This window comes from Pongo pygmaeus, chromosome 5 (genome assembly GCF_028885625.2).
Source record: "Pongo pygmaeus isolate AG05252 chromosome 5, NHGRI_mPonPyg2-v2.0_pri, whole genome shotgun sequence".
Lineage (NCBI taxonomy): Eukaryota > Metazoa > Chordata > Mammalia > Primates > Hominidae > Pongo > Pongo pygmaeus.
Genome location: NC_072378.2, coordinates 84,996,428 through 85,018,864, shown reverse-complemented (window position 1 = coordinate 85,018,864; position 22,437 = coordinate 84,996,428). Strand labels below are relative to the sequence as shown.

At 44.0% G+C, this 22,437-nt stretch overlaps 1 protein-coding gene and 1 long non-coding RNA gene across 2 annotated transcripts in view; both read right to left on the bottom strand.

Annotated features, from left to right (window-relative positions):
- Positions 1 to 20,463, bottom strand: part of NT5E (5'-nucleotidase ecto) — a 46,381-nt gene extending 25,918 nt beyond the window's left edge. The window contains exons 1-2 of the mRNA XM_054492888.2: positions 19,510 to 20,463; positions 2,681 to 2,903 (exon numbers count right to left, since the gene is read on the bottom strand). Of these exons, the coding sequence (XP_054348863.1) occupies positions 2,681 to 2,903; positions 19,510 to 19,848 (562 nt within the window). The 5' untranslated portion in view covers positions 19,849 to 20,463. The remainder of the gene's footprint in view (positions 1 to 2,680; positions 2,904 to 19,509) is intronic.
- On the bottom strand, positions 2,931 to 13,108 carry LOC134739740 (uncharacterized). The gene is made up of 3 exons (XR_010126747.1): positions 12,601 to 13,108; positions 3,391 to 5,548; positions 2,931 to 3,275 (listed from the first exon to the last, which is right to left on the bottom strand). It is a non-coding gene; the product is annotated as an uncharacterized LOC134739740 (long non-coding RNA).
- Positions 20,464 to 22,437: the final 1,974 nt, after the last annotated feature.

The window sequence follows — 22,437 nt, the reverse complement described above, 5'->3', positions numbered from 1 at the left end:
ACTGTGAGGTTTAGGAATGTCTGTGCGCTTCAGCAGGGGAACTCCTGAATCCTTAACATTAGCCAACTCCACAAGTGCCAATTATCATGGAAGATAATTCATGGCTGACATGATAGCCAGGGAGGCCCCAGAATGACAACCTAATAATTAGCAGCTCACAGATGTGTTGGGCAGGCAAGGCTGTCAGTAACTCATAGGCAATGTTGAAAAATCAAGAGTTGTAGTTTTGCCACTGTTGTCTATCGTGAGAACATCAAGGACAATCTGCTTCCTGTTGGTTGCCCCAAGAAGCTCAGGGCTCCCCGTTGACCCTCAGTGCTATGTTGCCCTCTATGTGAGCCTTTCCTTGAGCATCTCTTTGAAACAACAAGGTATACCTTCCCCCCGCTGCACTTGCCATTCCCCTCCTGCTTAATTCTTCTCCACAGCCTTACCACCTTCTGCCATACCAAACCATTTACTCATTTATTGATTCCCCCACTGAACATGTAATCTCCAGTGGGCAACTTTTTTTTTTTTTTTTTTTGGTCAGTATCCCTGGTGCCTAAAACAGTGCCTGGCACACAGACAGGTACCCAGGGGAATGACTGAATGTCGAGAGTATGCTACCATCTTTTGCTTAAGGTATGGCTGCCAAGAAGGAAAAAAAATTCAGAGAAATGCCTCTGAGGACAAAGGAATGTATTCCTCTATTATATCAGAAACCTCACAGGACCGGGCATCCCATATATACAAAGCATGGATTATATTTCAAGATGTCATGAGGAGCGTTGTATTACAGGTATTTCATGATCTAGCTAAAATAAATTAGATTAAAATGTGCTAGAAATACAAGTTATACCCCTGTGGGTGCCCAGGCCACTAGCACTGGGAGAACTGGGCTTGATTAGGGTCGGAGAACTGGGCTTGATTAGGGTCAAAGAACTGTAGGAAGAACTCACACCAGGCTGCTGGGCCTGTAGTCTTGGAAGAAGCAGTGCTCCTGGAAACATTCTATTCCACCCCATCCCTTTCCCCCCACATTGGGCCCTGCAAAATGCAGCCCTCTCTTCCAGCAGCTGCTGGAAACAGCAATGTCACTTTGGATCCCCTCTCTGTTACAGCCTAAAGGGCTGGTCAGAGTCCCAGCTGGGGCAGTTTGATTTCCGGAGCTGCTGTGCCTTTCCACCAAGACCTGCACCTCCTACCTCCTTATGGGTGCCTTTTAAAGAAGAGACAATACTTTCCTCCAAATCACACCTGAACTTCTCAGCCCTACATTCTAGCCCTGATCCAACTTTCTAGCTTTTCCTAGTCAGAATCCATGCTCCAGGAAATGGAACTATCTGCTGTTCTGTGACTGTGGCCCCTATACCTTCCTGCTCTCATGTATTCATCCCAGCAATACTTCCTGAGGACTTGTCATATGCCAGGCACTGTGCACAGTCCATTCGGCAATAGTGAGACAGTAGAGGTTGCTGCCCCCATGGAGCCTCCATCCTAGCATGTGACTCTGACCTCACTTCTGGAATGTCCTGTGCCCCAGGGATGTTTTACACAGCTCTCAAGAGGACCAAGGAGGTTCTTCAGCAAGTAAACCTGACCCCAGGGTGGGGTTGGGGGGTTCTTTAGCAAGTCCTCTCACTCTTCTCACTGACCACTCCAGCCCCAGCCGCTCCACTCTGCCTCCATCTCTGCCTCCATGCCAGCTGCAGGACCCGCTCGCTGCTCTCAGCAAACACAGCTGACTTTTCTGTTGTTGTTTCCAATGGCCTGGACTTATTTATTTTATAATAACAATAACAATAAATATATATTTTTGAATTGTCAATTATATGTCCTTTATCAGTTAGTTCTTAATGAAAACTCATGTTTCTAGATGACCCTAGCTCCTAGTTTCCCTTTTTTTCTTCAAATATGGAAACGCATTTAATTTGGATAATTTAAAGAAAATGTCATTTTTGTTCTCATTGCCAAAGTATTTCAAAAACTGTTCTTATAAAAGTGCCTCAAAATAGTTTCTTGAAGGGTCTTAAGATTATATATGTGTGTGTGTCTTATATGTATGTATGTGTATGTGTCATATATGTATGTGTGTGTGTCTTAAGATTATATATATTATATGTACATATGTGTATATATGTCTATAAATGAATATACACACACTTATATATGTCCATATATATCATAAGACCACGATATATATTTCCCAGAAAGTCAGATACAAGAATGTCATTAAAACGAGATGAATAATGAAAAGCGAGAAAGGTGAGTTAGCTGGACATGTAATAATCATCCTAGAAAAGGAGCGATAAGGTAAATTGAGGTAAAACCCTGGCTCTGGGCTCATGGCTCCACAGGAGAAGGGCTGTGAGTTTTGAGGCTCTCATTCTCTAGTAAATGAATCTGTACTGTTTAGCACTGGCTATAAATTGTCTCCTCTTCCCATTTTGAAAGCACTGAATTAGACAAAGATACTGTTTTTGTCAACAAAGAAGTTCACTGAGCAGAAGAGGACATCTCTTTAAGAAGTACCTTGGAACAACAGCATAGAATTTACCAGATTGCTTTTATCAGTGTTATTCTAGTGCACTATTTACCCAGTTGTTCCTACTTTTATCTACAGTCAATAAATATAATGCCAAGCTGTCATTTAGGGCATCTATTTTCAAGCATTGAATGCTATAAAAGTAGAAAATACCTGGATTTGAGAGAAAAGGGGTTTCTTTGGAAGTGTATCCAACGATTCCCACAACTTCATCACCAACAGGAAGAACTTTATATGGCAAATAAAGTCCTGATATTTGAGATGCTAGTGGCCCCTTTGCTTTAATGTTTGCACTCAGAATTGGAAATTTGGCCTCTTTGAGAAGTGGCTCAATCAGTCCTTCTACACCATTATCAAATTCATGATTTCCCAGTGCCTAGATAAAACAGAAAAGAGAAAAAGAATTAGGTGCTTTAAAAACATAACATTAGTCCAGTATTTCCCAAAACCGACTAAGCTCTATGAGACATATTCCATGATTTTGTGTCCTCCTCACCTGGGTCAGGCCCAGGGACATTCAGATCATCATATTGGTTGAGAATTGCTACCCAGATGTCACACCACCTAATAAAGGTGGTTTGCCAATGTGCATACGCAACACCTGGAGAGCTGGCCAGGGGTCCACTGTCCCACCATCTCAGATCGGGGGCAGGTTCGAATGTTCACATTTACCAGCCTCTGCCCAATTTTTCCATGTTGTTTTTCTCTCATAAACCCACATTTCAGATCCCATGATTCAAGCCGCGATCTGCTGGAGAGAATGATTAACATCAGCAGGACTTTAGCAAAAGGCAACCTGAAATGTACGGTTGGCAGAGACCAAAGGCCTCCTTCCTCATTTCACCTCCTCGGTCATCATTCACCTAGGTTCCCACAATTTCTTCTTCCCAAGCACTCCTGTGGTCCTCTAATTCTTCTGGGAAGATGAAGATCCTCAATAGCAGGCAGGAGCTAGCGTCTCCATACGTTCCAGTGTGGCTCTGGCTTCCTCCTCCAGTCAGTTTTGGGCACCCTTTGCTCCAGTCCCAGCAGTTTCACATCTGGGGAAGAACTCCATGGTGAAATGATTAGGTGACCTTCAGCGGGTTCTGAACCTGCTCCCAGCGCAGGGCTTCAGGAGGAGCAGGGATGGTGACAAGCAATCCTTGTTTCTCACCTTCTTATCTCTCTCCCATTCCTCACTGGTTGAGGAGTAGCTGCTGGGTACAAAACCACCCATTGTCTGTCATTGTGCAGCTCCCCGTAGTGAGTTGGGGGTTTGGGGGGAGTGGAGGGAATCCATGCGGAGGCCCCACTGACAAAGCATGACATGTCAGCCGGCTTCCCAGAAAACCTTCCTCTCCTTCCTCCATTGGCCACCTGGATACACCCATCTCCTCTGGCCCCCTACCCTACCTGCTCTGGCTGCCAAGGCTGCTTTGCTAACTTAGTACTTAAACCAGCAAATCTCAGACTTGCTAAATACCACATCCAGTTTCGTTTCACTTTGTGGGTCATCTAGGAACAGGCATGAAGTGCTGGCTGGTGGCCCGTCCATTTAAATGAGGGCCCTGTGCACTCTCTTACAGCCTCACCCTCTTCCTTCCTTGCTCATTCCATACTCTGTAATGGCATGTTAGCAGGGTCTCTCTTTTATATCAGTCTCCTGACTATATGAGTGCTCCTGGGCCACCAGGCCCTGCCACCTCTCCTGCTCAGTGCTGTCCCCCTCCTTGGCACGCAGGCATTCACTGAGTACCTGTGCCTCCAAGGGTTGTGTATACATCGTCATGTGAATGTGTTTATGCAGAGAAAGCGCAATATGTTTACATTCCTACATACTTGTCTCCCCTACTAAATTCAGAATTTCTAAATTTGCCTTTTCCCCCATCTCTGATGATCTACTCATTTTTACCTCTTCCTGTTATCTAATTAACTTTCCTCTTAAAAGCTGATCTGGTCTTACAGGTTCTTGCAGGCTTGGGTAATTGTTATTTTTTCCTTCTATTCTTAGAATGTTATGATTTTTTTCCTATGGTGAAATAAGTCTCCCTTGTTATAGTACAATCACTTTCTTGCTTAACTATAAAATTATTTTTTTTAATGACTGTTTCTACAGTTCTTCAAGAAAGACTATCCAACTTGTTAGCCACCTTGCAGTTTAACAGCAACGTTATATTCCTAGCACTTGGCAATAACTGAAGTTATAGTTTTCATTTATTTGTTTGATGCCTTCTCCACCTCCCCATCCTAACTTGAGCCTAATCCTCCTGAAAGTAGTGACTTTGACTGTCTTTTCACCTCTCTTGCCCCATGGGGAGAGAAGCCCCTGATTCATGGTGCTCAGTGTGGTGGGATGGACTGAGTAAATGATCTCATTCCTACTCATACCTTCAACTGTAAACCGAAAATCTCCAGCCCTGACTTTTCTCCTGACGTCTAGATCTGTATGTCAACTGCCATGTGTCATTTCCTCCCAATGTCTCAAAAGTGCCCCAAGCTTACCAGGCTCAAAGCCCCTTCCCTGTGACTCACTGTCTTGGCCCAAGATGCCACCATATACCCAGTCAATAAAGCCAGAAGCCCTGGTGCGGTGGAGTCCCACTCTCTCCCCTCTCCCTCACCATCACTTCCTCCGGCATACCTCTCCCTTACCTAAATGCTCCAGTTTCCATCCACCTATTGTTGCTGCCTTAGTGTGCTCCTGGACTACCACAGCCTCCTAACTGGGTTTCCAGCTATTCTCATTTCTTTTGCTAAACCATTCTTTATATTGCTGCCAGAAAAATTTTTCTCAAATGCAAACCTGACCTTGGCACTCTCCACCTTAGGTCTCTACAGAAGCACAGCCTTTATGATAGAAGTAAACACCCTAAGCAGGGTCCAGGGGGCTCTTAGGGATCTGGTTTTGCCTTCCCCTCCAGCCTCATTCCTGACACCCACCCCATAAAGTGTGAGGAAACAAGGCAGGGGTACCTCCCTCCCAGGCTCCGTCCGCTCCTCGGCAGTGACCCAGGGCACATCTCAGAACCGCAGTTTCCTCTGGAAGGGCAGTGAATGAATAAAATAAAAGCAGTTAAGGAAATGAGCCAGCATTGAGTCAGCACTTGCCATATGCCAGCGTCATGGAAAGTGAGTTTGTATAGAGTACAGAAAATCTGATTTCATGCTGTGAGGGTGGTACTCTTACTGCGCTCATTTTACTGATGAGAAAATCTGAGATCTAGAGAAGTTAAATGAATTGTTGAAGATCACACAGTTTGTAAGTGGGAGCTGGGACTAGAACCACTTCGGTTTGATTCCAAAGTTCTTAACCTCTGTGCTTGGCTGTACATTTGCATAAAGCCTAGCACACACAAAGCACTAAAAAAAAAAAAATTCTTAACTACTTGTACAGCAAATGTATCCCTTGCACTACCACAGTGCAAGTAGTTAGTACTACCATGGCAGGGATTCACTGTTGAATGAATAAATGAATGAATGAAAGAATTACTAACAAGTTTCTTTCTTCTATACATAGCTAACTTTTCCACAGAAATTAATGCAGACAAATTCCTTTGTAAATACTTATTTTCTTTAGAAATTTGTATTTTCATTTGACTTCCTTCTACCAGTTTTTCTTCTATTGCACTTATGAGAACTCAGTGATTCCTAAGCTCTTCAGGATCATGCTACTCACTTCAGTACACCAAGTTCCCACCACACCGAGGCATACTGCAGGCACTCAAAAAATCTTGTAAATACATTGATCTAGTTTATTCATTTCTGTTATTTTTGTTTAATAACATGAAAACATCTCAGGAAAAGACTGCCCAAGAGAAGAACATAGAGCAGAGAAATACAGGGGATCATAACAGAGCAGATAATCTTATTCCACCTTTTTTGGTCCTCTCTGAACGTTCCCATGTAACTTTCCTTATGTGTTCCTGTACATTTTTTGTAGCTAAACTGTTACTTGCCACTTATTGTTTAACCATCAGTTTAGGTATGTGATTTCCATGACCCTAAACATACCTTTTTTTTTATTTGTATAAATGTATGGGGTACCTAAATCATGTTCTGATGCTCTTTCTCTCTTGTTCTGTTGCTTTCCAAACATTTCATTACTAAGATTGAGCTCATTCATTCACGAACCCTATTCCTTCACTAATTCTAGCCCTATGACATCTTGTATATGTTTACTAAAAACACTAAACTTCACCAAATGCACTTTTCTGTAATTTAAGAGAGCAAAGCCCAGCAAAATGATCTTCAGTATCTCCAACAGCAAAATCATAGAAATATAATGTGAACATCTGGCCCACCCCCAGCTCCTCACCCCCACCACTTTCTTTATGTAGGAGAAAGCCTAAAACACTATTTTTTAAAAAAGAATTGATGATCTTATATGAAAGAAACTTTCCACACTCACACAGAACAATTAACAAACTCTCAAAAAAATTGTTTCATTCACAAACAAGTGCCAGTAAGGTTTTAATAGAAATATAAAGGTAACTCGTAAATTAAAACACAGAAATGAAAACAAGAAAACCTGGGCAATTGTCCAGAGAGGGCTACTGGAGTGCCAGGCTGTGAATTGTGAAGCTGTTGGCTAAGCTTTTCACCTGTTTCCAAGCAACTTGGTTTCTCACTTTACAACGAAGACATTGCTTAACTACTTTTTACCAAGTTTGTTTCAAATCCTGACTTCTGAAAAGTTTTAATGGTTCACACACCAAATCATACCAAAACGGAGCCCATTTAAAAGAAGCAGGTGGAGTGAGTAGTTTTATTAATCATTCAGTAATCATCTGCTGGGCACTGGTGCCAGAGCTCACCTGGTGTCACAGAGAACATAGGGTCAATCTGATGTGTGAACAGACAGCCACAGTGGACAGATGGTTAGAGACATGTGTGCAAGGTACAGCTGATACACCAGAGACAGATGTCTGCAGTAGAGGTGTTATGGAGAGACCTCAAAGATGTCACACCTTGAACTGTGTCATAAGCAGCTCATGGCATCCAGGTGATTTGGTGCTCCTGGAACTGAGGGCACCTGAAAATCTGGCAGAAAAAAAAATGATGCTGCTAAGAGCATCGCTGGGAGATCAGGGAGGGTCTGCATGGTGTCCAGGGAGTCAGGGCTTTCATTTTGAGGGAAGTGGGAAGCCTCGAAGAGAAAGTAGGGCTGGAGGCAGTCCGGGGGTGCTTGGAAAGCTCAGCCTGGCAACCTGCAGTGAATGGATGGGAGCTGTGTGAGCCTGGTGGTGAAGAGACTGGCAGGAAGACACCTCTCCCTCAGGGGAGAGGTGACACGGCAAGTGGGGCAGTGGGAATGTGGTGGGGAGGTGACACTGAGGGGACAGTGCAGGAGTGGAAGCCACAGGAATATTCAGCTGGCTGGGCATGAGGGCATGGGCAGGAGAGAGGATGGCGCTTCTGGTGTTTCACTGCTCCTCCGTGCATTTCCAACAGGAACCATATGCATCCTCACAAGTAACTCACTTACAGCGTCACTGGAGCTAAGCGCCCTTCTCTGCTGGGTGGTTGGCCTGGCAGGATAGGGAGGAGTGGGGAGCTAAGGGGAGATTGGGGGCAGAAGGAGCAGTTACCCCCAATCTCTCTAGACAACTCCACAAAGTGTCTCTTGAAACAGAAGAGAGAGGGGTGCCAGGCCTCTACCCCACCTGTCCCCTCCCATCTCCCAATGTCTTAACTCACTTTGCCTGGTTTCAAGCTGGGCAGGACCGAAATGGGTGTGGGAGTTGGGGTGTCATCTCAACCTTTGGAAAAAGCCTAACCAGCTGTTAACTCTTGGAATAAAAATTCTGCTGCAGGTTGAGGCAAACTAACCAACGATGCTGTACCAGGGGCTCGTCAGAGCTGGGCCATGGTGATCTCACAGCTTTATATATCTGGAGACACCCATTTCCCAGTTAAGAAAGCAGCCTGTCTCAGGTGCAACCTAACTGCCTCTTGGCCTGTGAGCCTTTTTCAGCCTTCAGGGCTTTGTGGCTTGCTTGCTTTTTGTGGCTCAATTTCCTGCTAAAGTCATCACTGTGGCTGTTGTGTTCATTTGTCAGAGGCTTTCAAAACAGAAGTCTTTACTATTTTGGTACCCCAGGCCAGAAAGACTGTGTTTTGTAACCTTTTTTCCATTACAACACACATAGAAAATGATGAGACTTGTACAGAATTCAAGGTCACATGGATGGGGCTGCCAGGGTCAACTGGATAAGGGGCTGAAGGACCAAAAACTCCAGCCTCAGGATTTAACTCTGTCTCTTTCTCCCTCCCCCCAATTATTTATTTGTTCATTCATTCAGTAAATATTTACCAAAGATTTCTCCTGTGTTAGATATATTTTAAATGGTTATAGGGATCAATTAATGAAAATTATTTAATTATTTAATAACAGGGAGAGGGACTGCTTTGATCAATCAATTCTAACTGGGGAGATCAGGAAGTGGGAGATTTCTCTATAAAAATCAAATGTTCCAGAATAGTAAGAGGCCTTGATGAAAGACTGCTGGATGGCCACTGACCTCTGTGTTTCCTCCTGCAGACAATGCAGACCAACGTCCTGCAGGCCAGGGTCAAGTCTGAGGCCTCCATCCTGGTTCCTGTGTTAGCCACCATCTCTGACCTGCTCTCACACCATGTGTTTTCATTCCTCTTGCTCTCACCCCAGGAGTGTTCTCATGATTTCTTTCATTCACCCATTTACTCGATACCAATGGGAGCATTCATTTACAGGTGAAAAGAGTAAATGGAGAAGTGGCAGCTCTTCCTTGGAAGAGCTTTGGGGAAAAAACATACAAGTTGGCACATGGCCTCAGGACAGTGTGGTCACGCAGCAGAGTTTCAGTGTGACTGCTAAATTCAGTTGCAGATTCCATCCACATTGTGTGTGGGTAAAATGTGATAAAGAGAAAAGTCAGAAGGATTCTTCCCTCTTTATTTAAAAGTATTACCTCTACCACTTGTTACTTGCTAAAGATATATTTTACTGTTGTGAAAAAACCAATAAATAGATTCCATGCTTATTATTATATTAGTACAAGATGGAAAATAATTTTATCTTGAGCGCCATCTCTAGTTGATTGACAGTAACTCCTTGCAGTATGGGGATAAGGAGGATTCTGAGGTTCAGTCCAAACACAGTGGGAAAGGCTGACTAAATCAATTGACTTCTCTCTTCTTAGGGACAAGTTTTTCTTAGCATCTGCCATGGACAGGGTAAGGGCTAGGGGAGGGTCACATAATGATATCACGCATTTGTTTGCATTTCAACTTGGGTGAGTACCCGTTTAATTTAGTTTCCAAGAGATGATAATTGAATGTTATTTTGAATTCTTTTCAGCATATGAATAGAGATATTATTACTTCATAATTACTTGAAGTAATTTCCAAATAAGGTCATTGTATATTCCCAAAGGGAAGGTAGTTTTTGGCCTGTAAAGAGAATTCATGTGAATTACAAGCCAAACTTTATACACAAGCTTTCTCTCATGCCTAACTAATTGCAAGGTATTTTTAATAATCAAAACAAGAAACTTGGATTCAGAAACTTGGATTCAGAATAACTTCATTCTTCGATCGTTGATTCATATGACCTTCTGGGCCTTATTCTTAGTGAACAGGGTTTACCCAAAGCCACTGGACTTTTATAAGCTATCCACATCAAATGTAAACATTGACAAATACCCCCAGAAGGTGTTAAAAATACCAGACTGTATCCCACAGGGTTCATTTAACAATAACAACAGGATTTTGAGTCACAGAGGAATAAAATCTCCTTTGGTTCTTCACATTTTCATTTGGTTTTGGCTTTAAACATCAGGCAAAATTCCAGGTATTTGGGTGTCAAAAATACTGGGCTGGGCTAGGCTAGGGAATGGAAACTAGAGGGATGAGGCAGTAAAAATGTTCCAAGTGATGACAAGAGGCTGAAACATGTCAGAAGGGAAACAAAGAAATGTTAGACGGTAAAACAAAGGAAAGCAGAGTTTCTTTAAAAGCAGTGTAGGATGCATGATGCAGACGAAAAGAATTTTTTTAATCCACATAAATAAATTTTAATAATGTCAAAAAGCCATTTGTCAGAGGTTTGCAGCACATTTATTTAGCTAGTCACTTACATACTAGCTCATTCATTAAGGGCTGAGGTTGCAGGAAGCCCTATAATTGAGCTAAAGAGACAGCCTAGGCTGGGCATGGTGGCTTATGCCTGTAATCCCAGCATTTTGGGAAGCAAGAAGGGATGATTGCTTGAGCCCAGGAGTTTGAGACCAGCCTAGGCAACATTGGGAGACTCTCTCTCTCTCTCTCTTTTAAAGAGAGACAGCCTGATTTATTATATGACGGGGCTCAGTTGCCAATCACTCAACATCATCCAGGGAGGATTACAAATTACATTTGTTTTGGTTGATAGGTTTCTGGCATTGTTGCCCACTTCTGATGTTGGGTTGGCTTCCATCCCTGCAGTCCTGGGCCAGGGAATGTTGGCCACAGCAGGTGAATGTGGCATCACACTGAATGGCAGGAAACACCCTGGGGTTCAACCCAGCTGCACCTGGGTTTGCTTGTTGAAAGAATGTATGAATGAGCAAGTACCGAATAGACAGCATTCTACTTGTATGGGGAGGGGGGATGTACAAACTCTCCATACATGCAAAATAGGCACATCAACATTCAGAATTAACTGCCCAACTGAGGTCCAGGAAGGTTCAACTATATCTCTGAGGGGCTAGAGGGCTCCAGCTAATATTTGGATTATATATAGAACTAATTATTCAAGTGAGGGAAAAGAAGTGTCAAAAGAATGTTCAAATTCCGGTTATGTGGCTGAGGAAAATAAACACTGGAGAGTACAGAGCATTCAGATGTATTTGTGAGTGATGTGCAGAAAGCTGCCAATATGATGTTGATTTGTTTGGTTCTCTCCAATTTTCAGTTAAGAAAACAACAGATGCTATTAATAGTACAAGGACAAGATGAGCTGAGAAACTACCTTTACTTCCTCCCTCCCCTGCCTGAAGCTGGTCATCCAGCACCTCTCTGCTCTGGAATTTAGACTGGAAAAGAGGAAGCAGAGGCCTGAGGCCACAGCCCCAGGATGGGAGTGGTACTGTTCCTGTCTCTGAGGCAGGAACCCCCTAGACATTCACAACTTCTGACACCTGAGCTTTAGGAATAATTACTTTTTTGGTTGTTGCCTTTTTAAAAGTGTCATTGCAAACAGGATCTCTCTTTCAAGTTTCCCAGACTAGTATTGCTAATTTTTCTTTCCCCAAGAAAGGCTTCATGATTGAAGATAAAGTAATTGTGACAGTTTCCTTTAACACAAGAGTCCTTGTAAGCACTTGTCTCTCTTCTTAGGGACAAGTTTTTATGGGAGAAGAAACATGCTTACTGCTGATTTGGGCATAGATGCTAAATATGAGGGTCTGATGTGTCTTCTTCTATAGACCAGATCTTTAGCTCAAGAATCCCCATGCACGGGTGTTAGAATTTCAGTCACTTTTGCTTTGCTGTTTAACCTCTCTCCTTTATAGATCTTACCCAGCCCCTCTGTGTAGTTAAGAGGAACTCGAATGGCCATTATCCACTCTGCTATCTTCTGAAGAGTAATTTTCACCCTAGCAGGTCCTGATCGCTATCCTCAGCACTTAGCAGAGAGCCTGGCATGTGGTAGTGCTGAATGAACATTTGCAGATTGAATGAATAAACGAGCTCCAAAGACTCAGGCTCAAAACTGGGCTCATACTCCTCCCATTCCCCAGGCCATCATTTCTGTTACTACCGGAGTAACATCCCGCGAGCATCCTGGAAACCTCTTCACCTGCAAACAGTGGCCAAATGGAAGCACCTGAAAGAACTACGCTATCTCTCCACAAGGAAATAGCTGCCAAAAATAAATAAATGATGTGAAGGAGAAATTAGAGAGTTGTCATGCAAACTTAGACTTGTCCAGAGACAAACCAAGTGATGTAGGCAGATTAGAAGCAAGAGAGAGGGGTGGGGAGGAGCTGAGGTGCTGAGAAGTAACATGCGATAGACCACCCTCTCCAATTCCCCCATTTTATAGATAAGGAAACCACTGCCAAACTCACACAGCTAATAAGTGGAAGAGCCAAGAAGTAAAATCTGGGTGTTCTGACGTCCCATCCAAATCTCTTTCCACTGCTCCTGTCTGCCACAGCCCTGTACAGTCCAATGGTGCCCAGTAAGTCCAGGAAAAGTCTTCAGATTGCATTTCAGGGCTTGAGGTAGCAGGCCTCAGCTGTCAGCGGTAAGCGGAAGTAGAAGAATCCAGCCCCTGTGTAGAAGCATTAAAACCTGCTGACTCTCCCATTGCCTGGTGCTTGAACCCTCATAATCATCTTTTGATTACACCCTCTCCTGAGCCACCCCTGCAAAGAGAAGGCGAGTACAGCCAGCACTTACTGTGGGCTGGCCCTGTGCTAAGCACATTATGTGCACTACTATCTCTTCTAAACCCCACAGCACCCTAGGGGTGGAGACAACAATCACATACCTCACACATGTGGAAATGGAGGTTTCATGAGATTAACTAACCTGCTCCCAGTCCATAGATTCTAAGTGGTAGGAAGGGGACTTGATCCCAGTCTCACCCCCACGTTTACTCCCTTAGCCCTACACCTACCAGACAGAATGCCTTTTGCAACTGCTTCCCGTGGATTTGCTCTCCTCAATTACCAGAGTTCAGGTGTTATCATCTCACACTTGGACTGCTGCCTGGCCTCTTTCCTCACCCTCTTCTCTCTTGTCTTCTCCCTCCCACCCTTTTCTGCTCATCTTCCAAAACCGTGACTTCCCTATGTAGCTGGGAGGGTTTTTCCTCACATCAACCAATTCCCCAATTCTGTGTGGACACCAACTTAGTGTCCAACAATTCAGATGAATTCTGACATTCTCTACCTGGACTTAGCATCAGATCCCACAAGTGAGAAGGCCCAAATGCACAAGATTGCCCCTACTTCAGACACTAGTCGAGAGTCCTGGGCCACCTGTATTCCCAACCAACTAGTTATAAATTGGAGGTTCCCATGACCCTATCCTTAGGATTGATAATTGGCTAGAACGATTCACAGAACTTGGAAAGCACTTTACACACCATTACTGGCTTATTATAAAGCATACGACTAGGGAACAAGCAAGTGAAGAGATGCACAGGGCAAGGCATGGGAGTGGATGGGTGGAGCTTCCATGCACACTCTATGTGCACCACCTTCCCAGCACCTCAATATGTTCACCAACTTGGAAGCTCTCTGAATCTGGTTGTTTAGGGGTCTTCATGAAGGTTTATCGTGAAGGCATGATTGATTAATTCATTGGCTGTTGGAGACCAAACTCAATCTGTAGCCCATCTCTCCTCTCTAGAAGTGGGGGAGGTAGGGCTGAAAGTTCTAACCCTCTAGTCATAAATTAGTATTTCTGGCGACCAGCCCCCTTCCCAAAGCTATCTAAGGGCCCCCAGCCATAGATCATCTAATTAGAATACAAAAAAGCACACACACACACACACACACACACACACAAACTGCTTTTTCTCTCTACTGTCACAACACAGAACACTTCTGTGACCAGATGTGTGTGGGATTTCCCCCAGACACCAAGCAATTCTCCAGAAAACACAAACTGAGTGTCCTATAATTGAATTCAATTCTGATACTATCTCAAGACACTGTCAGATCCCATAGGTTAAGGGCTCAATCCTACAAGACTGCCCTGACTTCAGGCTGATCACAAGCCTGAGGTTGTGCTTCTGGCTGAATGGCTATAAATCAGGGGTTTCCATTACTTCCTCCTTGGCTTCAATTAACTTGCTAGGACGGCTTACAGAACTCACTCATTAGTTTATTATAAAGGCTATTACAAACGATATAGATGAACAGCCAAGTGAAGAATGGATAGGCCAAGATATGGGGGCAATGTGGAGCTTTCATGCCCTACCTGGGTGTGCACCCTCCAGGAACCTCCAAATGCTCAGCAACTAAAAAGCTTCTCACATCTTGTTCAAGAGTTTTTGTAGAGCTGAATCTCCAGTCCCACCCTCCTTTCCTGGACTTTGGTGGGTGGTACTGAAAGTTCCACCTCTTTGATCCCCTAATCTCTTGGACTTGCTGGTGACTGGTTCCATCTTGAAGCTATCTAGGGACCTCACCCTAAGTCTGCAGGAGCATAAACCCAGGTATTATCATGAGGTTTATTATGAATCACAAAGGACATTTCTATTACTTAGGAAATTTCTACGGTTTTAGAAACTCTGTGACAGGTACTGGGGACAAGGACCAAATATTTATTTTTTATTATACCACAGTGGTCTTCTATGCAGAAACCACATGGCTGCCCGTGGCAACATAGCTCAAACTTCTCAGGTGGCCTTTAGAGTTTACACAACCTTTTCTGCCATGATTCCTGCTACCTCACTCTGGTCCAACCTGGTCCATTGGGTAGATTCCTGCCTCTACACCTTTGCCCCATCCTCCTGTCCCTTCACTGAATCAAAACATTTCACTGTAGGGCTCCAGTTGTTTAGATATGTATGGGACCTCAGAGGTAAGCTGGTTCAAACTTCTATTTTATAGATGAGGAACTGGTGATGGTGAGAAGTGAATTGCATAGCCACAGATTGTAGATTTATCTCTTAAAAGGCAGAGAGAACCGTAGTGATCTCTGAATTTCCAGTGAGGAGTGTTAAAGGTGATAAGCTTTAAATTAGCAAACTACTAGGCAAACTTTCAAAAGCACAAGCCACAAGGAAAAAAAGATTAATTCAATTACAACAAATGAAGAATTTCTGTTCAATGAAAGATACCATGGACAAAATTAATAGACCTAATATCATCATAATATATTTGCAATGTCTAAAATTGATCACAGATCAAAACCTATAACTCCTGAAAGTCAAAAAATATAAAGCTAACCCAATTTTAAAAATACCAAAGAATATGAACAAGCAATTAGAGAAGAGGAAGCTTAAAAAGTTAACAAACATATAAAAAAAGTCCAAACTCACTAGTTGTTAGAAAAGTACATGATAAAGCAGCAATGTGTATTTTACACCTACAATAAAGCTGGATACTTCCATGACATACAGGTAAAATATAGAAATTTACATGTCCTGTTTGGGGATGGGAGTAGGTGGAAGAGAATGGAGGGTGTCAGTTATTGAGGAAACCAATTTTGTAGTACTCAAAGTATGCCCTGTGGCCAGCAATTCTGCTCCTGGGTAGAAATCCTCTGGTGAGACCATCCAGGAAGATATCTGGAGCAGCATTATTTGTGGAGGCAGGGTGTTAGATGCCATCTCCAAACCCATCAGCCAGGGAGCAGATGGGTAAAATACGTGGAGATGGGTAAAATACACAAAGCACAATTCACAGTGATGTATAGGTATAAGTGCATCTAGGGCAACATGGACAAATCATAAAAACAACAAGTTCAGGACAAAAGTAAGAAACAGGGCTAAATAACAGCACTAGGTATGCAATTATAAAATATAGGCACATAAAGGTTTTGAAAGTTCATGTAGAAACAAAACTATATGCAGTCCATCAAACACATTAGAATGTTGTCTATGTGGCAGGTGGAGGGTGGCGAACAAAGGACCATCTATCTGACTAACCTGTCCCCTGGGTGAGTTAAAGGTGGGGGCCATGTTTCCCACCCTGGCTGCTGCCTCCCCCATTTAGGAGCAATTGGCTAGGGCTAAGGCTGCAGCCTTATGGGCAGGAAGTGGGCTCAGCAGCCAGGGCCTCAGAAGCAGCAGCCAAGTGGAGAAAAGGCACCCTTCTAGGGGACCCTAGAGACCTGCTCAAAGCTACCTTCCCCACAGCCTGTCTTGATGGTGAGAATCTCACCTCTGGAGGTGGATACCTTCAGTTTTGTGCTGTAGGGAGATTTCATAAGTCTGCTCAATGAGTAACTATAATAAAAATAGTTTAGGCAATGGTACTTAGGTAAGATGGTAGAGGGCAGGCAGGTGGTAGACTGTGCCAGGCTGTGAGAATCAGATAATCTGATGCACAACCCAAACCTTCCCTTCCTCACAATTCCCCTCCTGCCTACCCAGGGCACATGAAACTAACTTTCAGTGAGCACCAGCAGGGGTTATCTCATGTATTCCTCACAAAACCTCTGCAAGATGGGGGTTATCACTCCTGTTTTACAGCTAAGGAATATGAAGCTCAGAGAAAGTAACCAGGCCAAGTGCATAGTGTCAGTGCTTCCATGCTGTCTTCCTCGTGCCTCAGGGGCCAACAGTCCTTCCACTGAGACAGCTACACTAACTGGCGAGTTTTGCCATCCTCTTCCCAGTTTTCTGCCTAGTAGTGGGTCCAGGGGGTCTCCAGGATTGCCGTGGGTCCTCTACAGCAATAAGGATTACTCCAGTAGGTCTAGAAAGTGTACACCTCCTTGGAAGTTCCTGCTCGAGGGGACTCCTGTGTTTTAGGTGGATTCTAGGAAATTCCTCTTTGTCCTCCATATGCTTCAGTCCTTTTATGTGGCTCCTTTGAACTAGGTCCAGTCTCCAGGAAACTGGAGATGCCCCTCCACAACTGTTTTCCACCCTAATTTGAATCCCCAGTGTCCTTGGAATCAACATGCGGTGAGTTGTTATGGTGGAGGAACGTTTATACCACAACAGCAATAAATTCTCTGAGGGTTAGTATAAAATAAACAATTGACAGTGAAACATCTGTGCAATACTGGAGTACAGCAGAGCTTTAGCACATGCTTTAGCACTACAGAACTGGGATTTTATGCAGATCAAATCATGTTTGACACACCCCCAAACTGCACAGAGTAAATCCTGAGGACACAGCCATCTAACCTTGCCATTTGATCCGCTCCCAATCTTTACCCCCTGCCAACATTACGTAAGTAGCCTATTTTTCCTCAGAACCCAATTCAATTTTCTTGAGCAAAATTTGAAAGAAAGTAATTTCATCCAATAAAAAGGATTCTGAGCAAACGCAGAAGGGATAGGCTGTAACTTACAGCAGTTTACTCTGGCCTCACCTAGATGTCCTATCATAAACATTTGAGACCATGATTAACACCAGGAGCTCAACTAGACTTACAAAAGGGAAATATTATCAGGGAAAACTAGGAATTCTTCATTTTTATTTTTCCACTAAAAAGGGTTCACACAATTGTGGAGAAAAGAGTGTCACAAAAAGTAAAGTTTACAAAGTCGTGGTTTATATGCAAAATAAAACAAACACATGTAAGTTTATTCTACCCTTCTGGGAGGAAGTGGAGACACAGGGTAGCAACAACTCAATTCTACAAATATTTATTTTGTCATTACTGAGTGCAAAGTATCAGGGAAGTGTAGCTGTGGAATACCAATGCTTAAGAGACCACAGAGTTCTTGAAACCCACGATTCTTCTTCAAATCCAGATGTGGGTGAGCCCCGCCTCATGAACTCTGAAGGCTGAAGGATCAGCTGGAATTTCTGCTGCTGAGTGTCCCTGATAAGCTCAAAAGCGTCAGAACGGAGGGAGCTTTCTCCGCTTCTCTCATCTCATTAAAATGAGCTTTCTTGTTGTGGGGGGTTGGGGAGGGACTTTTAAAACCAAACAATGGTGCCCTCTTATCATCTTTTCCTGTTCTCCTTTCTCCAAGTTTCCAGAGGGGAAAATAAAACCAAACAAACCCCTCAGCATTGTGCTCTCCTGACCTCTAAGCTCTTCTCATATAAAGTGTACTGTTAGCCTTCTGTATCCCAGCCTGATCACACTTCCCTTTCCCTTCCACACTTGTGGACTTCACAGATTTCTCTGGACCTTTCTCTGGAGATTTCTCTGTTCTTCCTCCTCCAAAGCTCTTAAGTTTTCTTCTCCCAAGTTTCTCCACAGTCTTGCTGAATTCCTTTACTCAAGGCTTTTACACAGGGTTAAATTTGGGTGGTGGTTTTATTTTTTTTTTAACCACCATATATACATCTTGGTTGTACTTATTTATTGCTATGCAACCACCTCTGCTCCCTTTCTAGAATTTAGTGCAATAGAAAAGGCATTACCTTTAGCAGAACATTTGGGACTTTGAACTAAATTTTTGCACATGTTTTAAGAGCCCATTATCTCTTAAGTTGGACTCTTCCTAAATCTCTGCTGCCAAACCTACTTTATTGAAATCCTTTGAGACCCAAGTGTTTCCACATTTTGCCTCTCTCTGAAGTTTTTCTTTCTTTCTCTTTCTTTCTTTCTTTCTTTTCTTTCTTTCTTTCTTTCTTTCTTTCTTTCTTTTTCTTAACCCTATATTATAGTGTCTGGTAATAACAACATTTATAGACACCACACTATGTGTCTGGTAATAATATAGAGACCACACTATGTGCGCTATGTACAATTATGATCCTTATTTTTATAGAGGATACAACTGAGGCAAGAAAGAGTAAATAACTTGCTCAAAGTCACATAGAAGGTAATTGAACAGAGAATCTACCCCAAAGCTGTGAGCTTAATTACGCTCAAGCTCCAGGGTCAAAGGGATCTGGTGTCCATTCTTATCACGTCTCCCTTTTTCGGGGGATGGTGCCTGTTAATTTATTCAGCTTCTTTGACGCTGTTTTCCTTTCAATAAGATTGAGATAAAGCATTTTTCGAAAGATCTACATTGAGATAACGCATTCTTTGAAAGATCTAGCAGTAAATGAGAGCTGCGTGAGGGATCTGATTCAGTCCCTAGCCCTGGATAACTGTCAGTGCTTCTATGCACCCCACCTGAAGCCCCTCGCAGGCAGGACTGGGTCCTGCTCCTCTAAATACTCCCATCTCATAGTGGGGGCGCAATAACGTCCGTTTAAGACGAATCGTCCAAGGGACTTCTATGCATCCAGCTGGCACACTGGCCGGAGTCTCACTTTATCCCCACATCTCTCCGCGCCCTGGTCCTAGGCTTGCCACACTCTGCCATCCGCTGCTTTTCCAGCCCGGCTCCTCTCTCAGTCCGGGACTACCACCCCGGGCGCGGGCTCGAGTCTTACCATGGCATCGTAGCGCAGGGCGTTCATGAAGTGCGCCACCTCGGCGCCCTTGTACACGGTGAACCAGATAGTGCCCTGGTACTGGTCGCCGGCGTCCAGCAGCAGCACGTTGGGTTCGGCGCGGCGGATCTGCTGCACCTTGGTGAAGAGCCGAGCCACGCCACCGATGCAGCGGCTGGCGTTGACGCACTTGCTGGAGTCCTCGCTAGTCTGCTCCAGCCGGCTGTGCACATCGTTGGTGTGCAGAATCGTAAGCTCCCAGGCGCCAGCCGCAGGCCACAGCACCGCGCCCAAGGCGAGGAGTAGCGTCGCGGGCGCCCGCGCGGCTCGGGGACACATAGCTGTGGCGCGTGAACTGGGTGCGAAAGCGGGCGAGCCGGGCGAGTGCCGGCGAGTAGGGGCGAGCAGCTAGGGCCGGGGCTCGGTGCCCTGGCTGGAGGGGCGGGGCCCGGGTCAAGGCCGGGGCGTGTCCTTCTTCAGCCCGGAGGCCGGCTTGGCGGCCAGGCGCAAGTTCGCGACGTCACCCGATCCGATCCTGGCACCCGGAGCGGCCCTGGCGCGGCTGTCGGCTGGCACCAGCTCCCTGCAGGAAGAGTGGAGAGGTTGTTCCTGGCGGGGAGCGGGTACCGGCCGCATCCCGGCCGGTTCAGGGAGCCTGGGCGCAGGCAGTTCGGCTGCTGGTGCGCTGCTCTTTCGGGGGCGCGAGGAAGGAATTGGAGGGGTCCGCCCTGCGCGTGGGTCCTCGCTGAGTCTCGCCTCATTCGAGGCACGGGTTTTTCTACAAGAGGAATGTATGGTTTGTGGTTGCGCTAGCTCATCACTTCAAAGAACCAAAGAAGGAAAAGAGAGGGGGCGGGAAGAAAGACGAGCGAGCTGAGGGGCAGAGAGGAGGAGTAAAGAGAGGCCGGGCAGAGGAGCTAGCTCCTTGCAGTTTTGGGCTGTGAGAGCTGAAGCTCACTGAGATGTGACGCTTCCTATTGGGTTGAGAACGCACGAAGTCTACGATGCTTAGACAAAAAAATCTCAGAAACTAAGAAATCATTCGAATCCTGTTCCTCGTTTATTCACAATTAAAACTTTAGTGATAAAACAGTGGCGACGCGTGGACAGCTCCTGGAAGCAAAAACACGATTGGGGTAAAATCCGACAGCTATCAGGACGGGAAGGGATGCTGCCCTTCGTTGCTTTTCTGGTCTTATTTTATTTTATTTTATTTTATTTTATTTTTATTTTGTCGCGTGTGCTTTTGGTATCGTAGTGAAGTCATAGCCAAATACAATGTTAGAAGATTTTCCTCTATGTTTTCTCCTAAGAGTTTTATAATTTAAACTCTTAGACCTTTAATCCATTTTGAGTTAATTTTCATGTATGGTATGAGTCCAAATTTATTCTTTTTCATGTGGCTATCCAGTTTTCTTAGTACCATTTGTTGAAAAGACATTCTGTGCCCGTTTTTAAGACATTGACCTGAGGTTCGGAGATTGTAAATCATTTGCCAAGAAAGGCCATGCAGTTTGGGAGCAGCAGTGCCTGGGGCTACAGAAGACCCTTGCTTCTGGGACACCCTCTAATGTCATGCTTTGCAAGGTTTTGCTCTGTCCCTCTTTGAGCACCTGCTAGAAGCAAGTAAAAGAACTGGTAGTTTTACCGTTTTAACTTAAAAAATGATTTTAGACTTACAGAAAAGTTGCAAAGGTAATAAAGAGAGTTCCCACACACCCATCACCCATATTGCCCTATGTTAACAGCTTATATAACCAATGAAACTAAAAACTTAACAGTGATACAAAACTATTAACTGTATTACTGATTTTATTTTAATTTCACCAACTGTTCCACTAATGTCCTTTTTCTATTCCAGGATCCAATCCAGGATACCATATTGCAGTTAGTTTTCATGCGTTCTTAGCCTCCTCTAATCTGTGACAGTTTCTCAGTCAGTTGTCTTCAAAAACCTTGACACTTTTGAACAGTACTGGTTTCTGTATATTGTCCCTCAGTTTGGGTCTGTCTGATGTTTTCTCATGATTGGACTGAAGCTGTGGATGTTTAGAAAGAATGCTACAGAGATTATGTGCCTTTCTCATTGCCTGGTATCTGTGGGTACATGGTATCAACATGACCTATCACTGATCACTGGGGAACTGATCATTTGTTGTTTCTTGTCTTTTAAACCTAAGCCACTGCAATAGTTTCTGAAATTCCTGTCCTGGGGATGCTACCAGATTTCTGCTTCAATATCATTTCCATGCCGTTTGTTTTCGTATAGATCTAAAATGGCCTTTGATTGTTTATTGCACCAAGTTCAAGCTTCGCAAACTGGCATTTTGAAGTCTCATTTTATCCTGCCAGCTTTACCTTCCACTGTTCCTCACACATTCCCTTTGTCCTCATTTCTTCTCTCCAAACCACCATTTCCAGTCTGTCCTCAGGCCAAGGCCCAGGGTTCCTTTAATTTCTTGTTCAAGTCAACATGAAATTCCTTTGACTTCTTCACACAACAGTGAGTTTTTCTCTTTTCTAAATTTCTGGTCAGTTCCTACAATCTCACTTTAATGTAGTTTTAGTTTTTTTCTCCAGGTGTTTAATGTGTGTTTTTGGTCTTCTCTCCAAGTGATGGAAACAGAGTTGCTGCTTCAGTGGTAGTAGTACTTGCAATTCAAGTAACACTAACCTAAAATCTACTTTAGACACAGTGGGCAATAGTATGAAAGAACCAAGAAGGATTTCGGCTGTCCTGGAGCTGATAATGCTGCAAACAAGGTGAGGGTGCTACAGTAAGTAGCTGCAAAGCCATGAGGATCATAGAAAATGTCCCAAGTCCAGGAGGAAAGAAAAATATACAGGCAAAAATTTGCATACAAATCAGGGCTTTAGTTATTGTTTCATCAGTTGATTAGACTTAAGAAAGTAATGAAGAAAATGTCA